The sequence below is a fragment of the Cervus elaphus genome, chromosome 18 (assembly GCF_910594005.1).
Source record: "Cervus elaphus chromosome 18, mCerEla1.1, whole genome shotgun sequence".
NCBI lineage: Eukaryota > Metazoa > Chordata > Mammalia > Artiodactyla > Cervidae > Cervus > Cervus elaphus.
In genome coordinates, this window is record NC_057832.1 from 60,213,717 (window position 1) to 60,227,987 (window position 14,271).

Sequence of the window (14,271 nt, forward strand, 5' to 3'; positions counted from 1 at the left end):
GCTCTCCTGTCCATAGAAATCTCCAGGCAGGAATACTGGAGTGGGTAGCCATTCCCTTCCCCAGGGGATCTTCTCAACCCAGGGGTAAAACTTGGGTCTTTTGCATGCCAGGCAGATTTTTTATTGCCTGAGCCACCAGGGAAACCCAGTTATACATATACCAGTATCTGTTCTTTTAAAAATCTTTTTCCCATTTAGATTTTTAAAAAATATTGAGCATAATTCCCTGTGATATACAGGGATCTGTTTTAAATATAACAAAGTGTACATATCAATATGGCTCTCATTGTGTATATGTATATGTATGTGTATATATATATATACACATACACACATCTTCTTTTTTCCTTTATCCATTTTTTTCTGTTGATGGACATTTAGGTTCCTTCCATATCTTGGCAATTGTAAATAATCTGCTATGAACATTGGGATGTGTGTATCTTTCCAAGTTAGTGTTTTTGTTTTTCTTGGATGTTTATCCAATAGTGGAATTGCTGGATCATATGGTAGTTCTCTTTTTAATTTTTTGTGAAAACTCCATACTATTTTCCACAGTGGTTGCACCAATTTCCCACCAACAGTGAAGGTGGGTTCCCTTCTCTCCATATCTTCTCCAACATTTGTTATCTGTGTACATTTTGATAATAGCGATTCTGACAGATAGGAGGTGATATCTCATTATGGTTTTGATTTGCATTTCCCTACTGATTAGTGATGTTGAGCATCTTTATATGTCTGTTGGCCATCTGCATTTCCTCTTTGGAAAAATGTTTATTCAAATCTTCTATGTATTTTTCAATTGAGTTGTTTATTTTTTGATGTTGAGTTATATATTTTGAATATTAACTTCTTATCAGTCATATTATTTGCAAATATTTTCTTCCCTTCATTTGGCTGTCTTTTTATTTTGTCGATGGTTCCTTTGTTGTGCAAAAGCTTTTCTTTAAAGTCACTTCATTGATTTTGCTTGAATTGGTGGCATAACTTTGGCCAAGACATGACATGCTGCCATGGTCAAAAGCAGGTCTTCACACTGCATACTAGAAATGGATTTGCTGGATAAACACAAATACCAGGCTGCATTTCTAAATAATGAGCCTCAGTGTGTGCTTGAGAGCCAAGCAAGAGGGACTCTGTAAACCACATGAAAGGAGTTTCAGGGCAAAGAAGTTAGAAGATTCCTTTGCAAAATTTTATTTGGAAGTTGTAATGGTTAATTTTACATGTCAAATTGACTGGAGTGTCCAGATATTTGGTCAAACTTTATTCGGGGTGTTTTCATGAGGATATTCTTGGATGGGATTAACATTTAAATTGGTAGACTGAGGAAAGCAGATTGCCCTCTCTAACATGGGTGGGCCTCAGCTAATCAGTTGAAGGACTGAACAGAACCAAAAAGCTGATCTTTTTCTGAGTAGGACAGGATTGTTCCTGCCTGACTTCCTTTGAACTGGAAGACTGGATTTGTCCTGCCTTTGAACTCAAACTGAAACATAGCTTTTCTTGGGTTTCAACCTGCCAGCTTTTGGACTGGAATTATCCCATCAGTTTTCCTGTAGCTTGACTCACCTGCAGACCTTGAGACTTTTTAGCCTCCTTAACTTGTGTAGACCAATTTCTTACTCCTCCCTCTCTCTGTACTTTTGTTATATATTCACATGGGTATATTTCATATATATATATATATATATATATATATATCCTATTGGCTTCTCTGGAGAACCCTGACTAATACAGAATATCTTAATGTAAACTTAGCCAAGGCCAAAATAAATTACTTCTGAAATGTACATCTTAAAAAATTCCAGTTAAGAAATGGCAAAGAGTCAAAGCATAACTGCCTCCCTTAATGTGTCAAATACCAATGGAGAAAGTTGTCAATCACATAAAGTTGTTAGTGGCTCAAATTAGGTGACAAGTAACAAAATATTGACTAAACTTCTAAACAAATATTTATTAATTATAACTTTTATCTGAAGTAACTCATGAATGGTGATGACCTTAAAAGAAAGATCCCAACTAAATGACTTTTTAATAGTTGAAAAGTGGAAGACCACCAACCCCCAAAACATACTACAAATATGTACAGACTCTATGTACATGCACTTTACACGCACACACACACACACATACACACCACACTATGGAAATCAACACATACAGGCCTATTTTGGGGAAAAATAATAAATCTGACTGTTTAACTGTTAAACATTTTTATTGTGTAGACTTATTACAGGACATGCAGGATAAAAAAAAGTGTAAAATATCAGTAAGCATATAAAAATTTCAGCAGTCTTTTGGACCAGCACTTGATTTGCACAAGGGACTAAGCATCTATATAGAACAGACATGTCTTGGGATACACAGTTTACAGATTGAATCACAAAACAATTTCCCAAGTGATTTTCCTCATATAAAGATAAAAAAATCTTTGTACTTAAAAATTATTCAGTATAGTACATTTTCAGTTATGTACACAGTTCAAAAGTAAAACTATGTCCATGCCAGTGTCTGTTTTAATGCAGAAAACCTAAATAGGTAATAGGTTGGCAATTAAAGTGCCAGGAAAACTGGAAGAGGCAAAAAAAGAAACCAAGCAGAATTCCAACAGGTGTATGGAAATAAAAGCATAACTGAAGGTTAAAAATAAAGTCCCCCAGGGAAGAATCTTACTATGAGCAGGAGGAATAAAAAGCTTTTGGATGTACCAGGCAGCTTTCTGTATGACTCAGGTTTACAGGTAAAATTCCTCAGTTTGAATTCAGAAGAATTTGAATTTATTCCAGCAAAATTACCTCCATCTTTTATTACTGCCTCCTCCCCCATCTTCTCTCTGAGCAAAGTGATGCTTGGCTTAAGTCCAAAGCTCATGGCAGGGGGAGGGGCCATGTGTCACAGCATAACAGACAGTTGCAAGTGCTTTAATTTGAAGGGGTCACATTTGCAACAACTCTGACAGTCTCACACAATGGCCTCCATTTTATGAGCCCTTCCCCGGAGGCCCACTGATCAGCTGAAAAGGGAACACAATGTTCAGCCACTAAACCACCCCAGTGATGGATTAGTTTGGAGTCAGGAAAGCGTGATTATTCTTGAAAATAAACGAAGCTGAATAGACATGCTGACCTCATTCAGCTAGTGAGAGGCAGGGAAAGTTGGCTTCCACTTCTGCCAGCCCAGAGGGCTTGGCCCCATTTATTCACCTTAATTCATTTAATGGGGCTGATGTGGACCATACTCAATATGGATAAAGATGTTGTGTGATCAAGTACAGACATGAACTTCATCTGATCCCATATCTTAGAGTCAGAAATAAGTGTGAAGAATTAGGTAATGGATTTTTCTAATTTTGGTCTTCACGAAGGCTGCTGACCTAATGAAAGTTGATGAGGTGGACCCTATTTTAAAAGGAAAACCTAAAGAACAGGAAGGCACTTAGGTGTCATCATCTATATAACAAATATCCAGGCATAGAAGTATCTATCACAGGTTAAAATTTCAAGAAAGTAAGGCAATAGATCATGTGCAGATTATGTTTTCTAAGTTGATGAAGATCACTAGATCCCACTGAATCATTACAGTGAATGGCAGCAATTCACTAAACACTTCAGAGGGAAGAGTTTGCTTGAGACTGCCCACATATCTGTACACTCAGTGACAATAGCCTGGAATACTTGAATACTTCCCTTACCATAAAATGATCGACATTTTAGAACAGGCAGTTGAGGTTGTTAGTTCTTTTCTTCCTCCTCAGTTCTTTGTATTTCTCTCAAGTTATCTTTCAACAATAGGTTCATATCTCAGCCAATAGAACAATGATCCAAATGAAAGAAAAATACTTTAAATGGGTTTTAAAAGTTCAGACAACCCCCAACATAGATGAAATAGAGGAGAAAAATAATAGTTATGAAAACTGAGAGAGTGATATCTTTGTTCTGAACCAGGAAATTCATTCATATGTTGTTGCTGTACTAGCAACTTGAAATTGGCACTGAGAAAATTAAAAGGGAAAAAGGAATCATATATACTTCTATCCTTGAAACGTCATTTATATTTCTTTCTGCATGTTGATGCGGATATTGCTGAATATTTTGCCAATAGCCTCAAATAGCGGGTCACAGAAGGTGTGGACGTAGATGGAATAGACACGGCTGATGCATTGAATCTCAATCAGGAAACTCTTAATGCACGGTACAACTGCCCAGATGTGCAGGAAAGAGAGAATGGCAAAGTAGATGCCCCAGATGAGTGCCATTGGGATGCCAAAGAGGGCAGACAGCAAACGGTAAAACCAGTACTTTGTCACAGTGAAGGTGGTGAAGCTGGCCTTCCAGATGCCGTCGAAACTGTGTGTTCCTTCTGGTTCTGCGATCACATCTTCAAAATCAATCTGAAAAGAAGAAGTGACACAACATGAGCTTGAAATAGAAGAAAAAAGAAAAAACCCATTTCTGAGTACGCATAAATATATATTAGCTTTCATGTACAGGTTCTGTGTAAAATGCTTAAAGGCACCCAGCAGCATCAGCCTCACTTGGAATTTGTGGGAAATGCAGATTTGGGCTCCACCCAAACCTCTAGGGGTAGTATCAAGGTGGATTTCTAACATGTTCTCTGGGTGTCTCTTTGCTATGTGAAAGGTTGAGAACTGCTGCTCTAGGGAAAACTAAAGGGATATGATAAAATTCTTGCCTTCAAGTAAAGCCCAGCAACATGGATAAGTATACTAGGCATTCAGTAAAATGTAAATAACATGACCTAAATTAACTGCATTCCAAGACAACTACACAAACAATGTTAAGAGGTAGTTAGTCCATATGTATTAAGTCACTTCAGTCGTATCCGACTCTTTGCTACCCTATGGGTTGTAGCCTACCAGGCTCCTCCGTCCATGGATTTCTCCAGGCAAGAAAATGGGTGGGTTGCCATGACCTCCTCCAGAGGATCTTCCTGACCCAAGGATCAAAGCTACATCTTACATCTTCTGCATTGGCAGGTGGGGTCTTTACTACTAGCCCCACCTGGGAAGCAGTTCATGACTGATTATCAACTCTCCAACACTCAGCTAGTAGAATTTCTTCAGGAAATTAGATCATTGTGGGCTCTGAGGATTCAAGAAATCTTCATGGTGTGATGGGATTTGAGCAGGGATTGGAAAATGGGGTATGACTTGGAAAGGAAGGAAGAAGGGATCTGGAAAATGCTGTGAGCAAGACCCCAGGACAAGGAAGGATGATGCAGTGAGTGTCACAGGCAGATAGACCTGTGTGGCCATGGCTGAAAAGAAAGATTAAGGCCAGACTCAGTTTTACTTTATATACAGTGGTGATGGGGGTGGCAGGGGGTGGGGGGTGGGGAGGTGTCTGTTGAAGATGTTGGAGCAGAGGAATACAGCCACAATCCAATTCAGTCATTTACCAACATGAATTTGATAGCAGTGTCTAGGCTGGGGGAAAAGGAAAAGAGACTCAAGGCAGAAAAATTCTTGCAGTATCCCAAGTTTGAGATGGCAGGGCCAAAACCAGAATAGTGACCATGAAAAAAGAAAAGAATGAATTTCAGGGATGTTAAAGGAAGAGTCCCCAGGACTTGGTAACTTCAAGGATAGGGAGAGAGAAAAGCCTCAGATGAACTTTGAGCTTCAGGCATGCCTGCTAGAGAGAGTTGTACATGCATGCCAAGTTGCTTCAGTCGAGTATGACTCTTTGCAACCCTATGGATCATAGCCCGCCAGGCTCTTCTGTCCATGGGATTCTCCAGGCAAGAGTACTGGAGTTTGTCTGGATTGCTGCTTAATCTTGAGCTTTAAGGATTAAAGCCATGCCCTCTTCCAGGGGATCTTCCTCACCCAGGGATCGAATCTGCATCTCTTATATCTCCTGCATTGGTAGGCAGGTTCTTTACCACTAGCACCTCCTGCGAGGCCCACTACAGGTTGAATTTGTCTTTATTCAAAACTTTACTGTTTCTTCAATTCAAAAACTAAGTTCTCTCTTAACATTTTCTTAACTGCCTTCCTAATTTTCTTCTTGGTGTCAGTGTCACCTCTGTTCTCTCTAGGGGCTTCCCAGGTGGTGCTAGTGGTAAAGAACCATGTGCCATGGCTAATAAACACATGAAAAGATGCTCAACATCACTCATTATCAGAGAAATGCAAATCAAAACCACAATGAGGTACCATCACATGCAGGTCAGGATGGCTGCTATCCAAAAGTCTACAAGCAATAAATGCTGGAGAGGGTGTGGAGAAAAGGGAACCCTCTTACACTGTTGGTGGGAATGCAAACTAGTACAGCCGCTATGGAGAACAGTGTGGAGATTTCTTAAAAAACTGGAAACAAAACTGCCATATGACCCAGCAATCCCACTTCTGGGCATACACACCGAGGAAACCAGATCTGAAAGAGACACGTGCACCCTGATGTTCATCGCAGCACTGTTTATGATAGCCAGGACACGGAAGCAACCTAGATGCCCATCAGCAGATGAATGGATAAGGAAGCTGTGGTACATATACACCATGGAATATTACTCAGCCATTAAAAAGAATTCATTTGAATCAGTTCTAATGAGATGGATGAAACTGGAGCCCATTATACAGAGTGAAGTAAGCCAGAAAGATAAAGACCATTACAGCATACTAACACATATATATGGAATTTAGAAAGATGGTAATGATAACCCTATATGCAAAACAGAAAAAGAGACACAGATGTACAGAACAGACTTTTGGACTCTGTGGGAGAAGGCGAGGGTGGGATGTTCTGAGAGAAGAGCATCGAAACATGTATATTATCTCTGGTGAAACAGATCACCAGCCCAGGTTGGGTGCATGAGACAAGTGCTCGGGCCTGGTGCACTGGGAAGACCCAGAGAGATAGGGTAGAGAGGGAGGTGGGAGGGGGGATCGGGATGGGGAATACATGTAAATCCATGGCTGATTCATGTCAGTGTATGACAAAAACCACTACAATATTATAAAGTAATTAGCCTCCAACTAATAAAAATAAATGAAAAAATAAATAAACCAACAACAACAAAAAAAACAAAGAACCATCTGCCAGTGTAGAAGACATAAGAGATGTGGGTTCAATCCCTGGGTCGGGAAGATCCACTGAAGGAAATCGTGGCAACCCACTCCAATATTCTTGCCTGGAGAATCTCATAGACAGAGGAGCCTGGCAGGCAATGGTCCATAGGGTTGCAAAGAGTCGGACGCCACCGAAGCAACTTAGCAGCAGAAGCAGTACCTGTACTAGTCCCTTTTGGTGGCCACTAGGAAATAATCATATTAGTTTGTAGTCATGTAGCAGTTAACTGTTACTAACTGCTTCTACGTGCATTGTCTCCATGTGATCTAGGGTTTCACACTAATATGGGAAGGTAGGTTGTCATTTTACAAAAGAAGATAATAGATTCAGAGACATAATGGTGGCTTGCTAAAGTCAAACGCAGAGCAAAGGTGGGGACAGGATGCAAGCCTGGCCCCTTTCCCAATAGCATTCTTTCCCACAGAATTAATTTTCAGGAGCTTTTATCCATCTGGAAGGATTATATAGGCTAAACTGAAGCATGGGGTAAAAAAGTTACCACCAGAAGTGTAGGACAGAGCCAGTTTAACTGCGGAGTGGTGGCAGCTATATGAAGGAATCTAATGTGCTTTGAAATATAAACAAGTTGATGACTGCTAGCAGCAATCCAGGCAAGCTCAGGATTAAGGAATGAGGACTTGTGTGACTCCATGGAGCCTCTCATTGCCAAGGAGCCACTTTTGGTTAAACACAATAAACTTCTTTTGGAAAAAAATACATGATGCTTACCAATAGTTAAGGTTTATTTTCTAAAACATTCTGTTTCTTGATCTGTTGTCCAGTGTCCTAAGAATATGTAATACATAAAAAAGGTATGTCCATAATTATCTAAAGAAGTTAAATAAATTTATTGTTGTTCTAATGTTTCTTTCCCTGTTTAGATCTAGACTCAGAAGTAAACATTTGTGTGTTTTAAAAGATTGTTCTAAATGTGTGGCAAGTCAGATCAATCTTTTAATGAAGTTTCTGTGCAGGTACTTGTTTATTATAGGATTTTGCTCTGGTACTGGATTTTCCCAAAGCTGTTAAAAATAAAGGTCTGTGCTTTTCCTTCAAAAGGTCCCCAAATAATTTTATTTTAAAAAGATGACCCTATTTTGTAAGAGGATTTGGTGAAGTCAAAATGAATGCAGTAGAGCAGGGTATTCTTAATCTGAATCAAAGGTTGGGCAGTGGTGGTCCATGAATGCCCCGAAGTGGGCACTTAATAGAAGAAGGCCATCACTTTTATAGAAAATAGAGAGTCTATTGCCAAGGAAGGCTGGTAAGGACTTTACAAGAACCAAGGATTCCTGTCTCTTTACAGAACAGAATTTAAGCATGTTTGCCTACAGATTCTTTTCCAAGGGAATGGATAGTTACTAACATTTGTTGACTGGCTATCATGATCAAACGCTGTTCTCATTTAACTCATAGCAACTCTGTAATTTATTATTGCCATTTAATAGAAAAATGTGAAGTTTAATAAATTGTCCAGGTAAATAAGAGGTAGATTTTAATTTCCAATCTGGTTTGAAAGTTATTGATTCTTTCTTTTAATACCACATTGCTTAAAAAATATTTTTAAAATTTTCTCTAAGGCAATTAGTATTTCATAATTAAAAGGCACATTGACCAGAAAAAAAAAAAAGAGAGAGAGAGATTATTGAGTTTAACCCTCTGGTAACTGTAAGAATTCCCACAGCCTGGTCTCTGAGAACAGTGTTAGGATGAGGTCATACACATATATACACGATTGGTCCTTAGCGAAGATCTATAAACATGTGCCATATGTGTAAGATTTCTTACTGATAATTTAACTTTTCTAAGCATAAATATAAATGCTTTTTTTAGTGAACATTTTGGAAATTCTTAAGTTTTGTTTTAAGTTGGTTAGAAAATTTGAGTGGCTACTTTTTTAATGCTTTCCAAAACAGCAGTGAGTATGATTTATTTTCAAATATCCAAGTGAATTTAGAGCAAGTCTCCAGGGGTGGAAAGCAACATGACAAAAATAACATGTTATATAAATATATTCCTTAGTTAGTTGCTGCTTTAGTCTTAAGAATGTAACGTGGCTTAAAATAAAAGTAACAGCAATTAGATGCAGTTGAAGAGAGAAAAGGCAGGTTAAAGAAACACAGTGAGGCCAGAAATAATCTTTAGTTTCTCTCTACCTCCATTTCTGCAACAGTAATAGGAATATATTGATAGGTGTTTGTGAGGAGGACATGAGAAAATTTATGCAAAGTGCTTGGCATGGGGATAGAGCATTGCAATATAGTAAATGCTCAATAAACAGCATTAAAAATTACTTGTTCTGGATGACTATGTTTTTAATAAGCAATTGAAATAAGAGAAACTACCAGTTGCAAAGTACATGGTGGCTGTAAATTCAAACCTCATCAGTGCTTCCAGAGAACTAACTTCCATCTATAATCATCTTTACCACAACCTCTGAGGTACATGCCATTATTCTCATTTTACATAATGAGGCTACTGTTGGAGGTTAAGAAATTACCCAAGGTCACACAGATGATAAGTGACAAAACTGGAACTTGTCCTTCTCCAAGTCTAACTTCCTTTTGCTTTTGTATCCCTGGGACTATAAGCTCTTCTAATAGACCTATTTGCTTAATTTTCACCCAGAATGATATGTTTCCTAAAACATTCACATTTTGATTATTAAAGAAATTACTCTTGTTAATGTTTCTATTTTAAGTTAGGACATCTAGTAACTAGGATGTTTTGCCTTTTTGGTAGTGACTGAATTTCCATGGTCCTGCACATCATGTTCTCACAATCCTGGGCACCCAGCCAAGAACTCTCTGTCTAATTGGCAGATAAGGAAACTGAGGCACAATTTAAATGGACCAGATTTCTCAAGGTCCCAAGTGAATCAGTGGAAAAGCTGAAATTAGAACTCTAATTTCCTGATTCCCAGGCCTAGGTCCACCCATGCCCTCCACACTATTTCCCTACAAATGTACATCTTTCTCCTTATGTCCCTTCTCTGCCTACCCCATTCCTATCTCTAGGTCTCCTGTAAGTCTCTCATTGTCTTCTAAGACATAGACTTGAAATATATCACTGTGTGAGGTTAGGAGAAATGTCCTTTTCTCAACATAAATATAGACATTTCTGTATACCTATATAGGGTGAATAGGTGAAAACCGGAGGGAATATTTTGAAAAATATCCTTATTTTTGAAACATTCATAATTGATTGAACCCAACAAAATTCTGTTAGTAATCAGTCATTCCATTTAAAGGCAGTTCACAAATTCCATCCAAGCATAGTTGCCTTAGCAGATTCATAGATATTTAAAGCTGAAGGGATTCTTAAAGAAAAGGAGATCCATTTGAGAGAGATAAATTGATGGACAAAGCTGTTAGATGACCAGATCAAGAACAGTTTTCCATTTAATGGCAGACACAGGCCTGGAATTCAGGCTTAGAAACTTTCCTGGGCTTTTTCACTACTGACTGCTATCACCACACACCCTCCATCATCTGGATGCTGCATTCCATAGCCAGTGGAAAAGGCGACTAGGCTTGTATGTAAATTTGAACATCATTGAATGAAAAGTGATGCCTTTTTCTGATTATCTCTAGTGTGCTCATTGTTCATATGCATCATCGGTTTGATTTATCCCTCATCAAAGCTGTCACTCTGGAGTCCCATTCCTCAGGGACATGACCCTCTTACCCCTCTAGAGGAAGTCTCAGAGCAGGTGTTACTCAGAGCGAACTGTATTTGCTCACCTAGATTTGGAGCAGAGCGAGAATTAGAGGTTTCCTTTCGGACAAACATAAAAGCCAAGACATGCAGGTGCCATTTAGTTTCTTAGAATGGGGATGCTTCAGATGAGGTTGAGCTGCTCCTCCATGAGCTGATTTTCAGTTCTGTAAACTATGGAACAAGTTGCCCTTCTGGCAAGAATCAGACTTCAAAATCAAAGGCATAAATATACTTCAGTATTTGTATGTCTTAATAGATGCTTTATAAGGAGTCAAGAGTTCATGTTATTAGATTTTTATAAATGACATTAAATACTTTTGTAAAACATTGACTTATGATGCTATAATTTTTGAAACATAAGTTAGCAAAAATCTAGCAGGAGACGTCAAGAAAAGCAATCTGTCTCACTGTGTTTTAATAATAGTGGTTGGCTAGTGCAGTAAGTCATTTTGTTAAATGTATGTGATGGAAATATTAAAAAAATTTTTTTCCATGTACACAGGATTAAAAAACATGGGCTCATTTTTTTGTCTCAAAATTTGGACATTTTATTTCTGGATAAAGAATTTCCAAGAAGGAAACTTTAAGTACATTTGGGATTTAATAAGCAAAGATGCTTGCCTGTTTCCATGGGAAAATATCATTTTAGATTTTTGTGAAAACTGTGATAAAATTATGAAACTGTGATTATACTGGATATATGGAACACATAAGTAATAACAAACAAGATGTTTATAGAAGATGTGTGTTGTCTTCCTGACACCCACAGTCCCACTTTTCTGCCAGTGAAGCTTCATTTGTTCAGGTCATGGAAATAATTCTTTTATCTTAGAGATAAGTTATAGATGGTTTAGACTTGCCATGGTAATCTTAATCTCCTTGTCAAGTGGTCAGTTTAGAGTAGACATGTGACCCTGTTCTAGCCAGTGAGATTAAGTGGAAGTCTGAGGGGCTAGACTTCCAGAAAGCTTTATCTTTCTTATGAAAAGAAACAGAGGCATTTTGTATGGCCCTTTGCCCTTTTCCTCCTACTTAGAAAATGATGTATTGCCTTAATGTAGAGAAGTCATCTTTTGACCATGAGGTGACATATATAATTAAAAGACCAAGAGACTAGAAGATGCTGCTTTTGCTCTACCAATCTACTGAAACAATTCAGTAGCTGTCTGCCTCTAGACCTCTCCTTATGCTTTTATTTTTAAGCCACAGCTATTTAGATTTTCAGTTACCTATATCAAAAAGCATTCTGAAGTGATATAGTAACTAACACTCATTTTGGTTAGCATAGTAGGTGTACAACTCCTCATTTAGAAACCTAAGTTCAATTAGTCACTTCAGAATCTTTTCAGCACTACTATACTCTACCCACAGAATATACTCCCTAACCCGTATCAGAAAAGTTTTACATTTACATTTAGTTTTAGCAAACCATAAGTAGGATGATAAATTGACAATAAAAAAAACAAATTCATGTGTTCTGTGATAGACAACATCTAAGATGGCTCCCAGTGATTCCCTCCTCAACTTCTTGGTATTTATGCCTTTGTGTAACTTACCCCCACTTTAGAGTGGGCTGGATTTGTTGATTTGCTTCTAAATGATAAAATGTGGCAGAAATGATGGTGTCGTCACTTCCATGACTAGGTCACAAAAGACCATGGTATCATCTTCCTTCCTTTCTTACTCTCTTGCTTGCTTGCTCTGCGGGAAGCCAGGGGCCGAGTCGTGAGCTGCCTTATGGAGAGGTGTGTGAGGGAGTTAACTGAGGCAGAACTCTAGCCAGTAGCCACTGAGGAACTAAGTCCTCAAACCAGAACCCTGGGAGGACCTGAATCCTACCAGTGGCCATGTGAGTGAGCTTGGAAGTAGGTCTTCCCCAGTTGGGCCTTGAGACGAACTCCAGCCCTGCTACCTGGATTAAAGCCTGTGAGAGGCCCTGAACAAAATCACTCAGCTAAGTCACATTTGGATTTCAGACACATTGTTAGATGATTTAAATATTTGCTGTACTAAGCCACCGAATTTTGAGGTCATTGGTTATGCAGCTATAGATGACTAATACAATTCTAAAACAAACCACCTTTATTTTGATGATCATGTTTTATTTTCCATTATATATTTTTTTGTTATATAATTCCATTTTCATGCTTATAGAAAAATATACACAATGAATGTATGTAAATATCCTGCAGTTTGGTCCTAGAGCAAAGTCCAGAAATATATGAGAAGGAAATACAGTATTTTAGACTTTCAACAATTCATATTAAACGGAATATTAGAAACACTGTACACAGTTGATAGTGCTATCAGCTCATGTTGCTAATGTGCTTGGATTTCTACCCAGATATTCACCAAAGACTAAGAGTCAGCTCCCCTTGAAGACATGCCACTGAATCTGGACTTTTGAATATAATGTGTTGAATGCACTGGCACAGTGTGTGGGTAGTGTGGCAAAGGTTAATGGGAGGCAGGGAGGATACCTGTTAAAATGCAGATTCTTAAGCTCCTTTCAGACTTAGATCACACTCGCTGGGTGGGCCTGGTGAATCTTATACAAAAAAGTGAACCTAGTGAATGACAACATCTGTATGGATTTAATGACAGCTTCTTTCTGTTGTCAATACTCTTTTCCCTCTGTGCCTGGAAGCCCTAGTCTGCTTCCTGCTTCTTTCCTGAAACTCTTCCAGTGCTGGCTGGCATATGAAAGTTTGTGGACAAAGAATGAATGGAAATCCTCTTGAAAAGCTTTTCCTAATTTAAACCTATAAATATTTATTGGACAAGGATGAATGACTTATTTATTATGAAAAACACAAAAACTGGCAATAGAAATTCTGATTTTTTTTTTATGATTTTAAACCCAGTATAAACAAATGAATGTTTTAAAAATCGAATATGTACTTCTAAAATCCTACCCTACATGAACCAAATCCACACATGCAGAAAGAGGGTTGAAACTAATTTCAAACTCCCCTCAGTGTTCCCACACATATTTCCAACATGTTGAATGGCCTTTGAAGTCAGTGGAATAAATGTGGTCCATGAGTGTGTGGGTGTAGACAGGGTTGAGAACTAGCACAATTAAATGTTACCAGAACACAGGAACTTGCCCTAATGCCTATGTGTTTTTTCAGGGGCAAGGGCAAATATCAATTTGTTTACTGAACTGAACTGGCATCATTGAGGGGAAAAAGCCACAGTGAAAGCTGCAGTGTTCTTGCAGCCTCGACTGAAAAGAGGAGGCCTGTATTGTATCCTTAATGCTTGTGATTGTTTGGACTTCCAGAGAATCTACACGGAGAACTAGGAAGAATTTAAACCAGCGGTGGGAACACTGAAGCGTTCCTGGATTGCCTTGGGGTAGCAGGTGCTAGGCAACTTCACCCTGTGGGAGAGCACTGGGCTGCCTTTGGACCTAAAGGGAGAGGGCTGCATTAGTAGTCAGAGTTTCAAACTGGAG

The 14,271-nt window shown here is 38.5% G+C and overlaps 1 protein-coding gene across 4 annotated transcripts in view; it reads right to left on the reverse strand.

Moving 5' to 3' along the window:
- Window positions 1-2,196: 2,196 nt before the first annotated feature.
- CAV1 (caveolin 1) overlaps window positions 2,197-14,271 on the reverse strand; it is a 36,262-nt gene continuing 24,187 nt past the window's right edge. For all 4 annotated transcript variants that reach the window (XM_043872402.1, XM_043872403.1, XM_043872404.1 and 1 more), the window contains exon 3: window positions 2,197-4,390. In XM_043872402.1, the coding sequence (XP_043728337.1) occupies window positions 4,049-4,390 (342 nt within the window). In that variant the 3' untranslated portion in view covers window positions 2,197-4,048. The remainder of the gene's footprint in view (window positions 4,391-14,271) is intronic.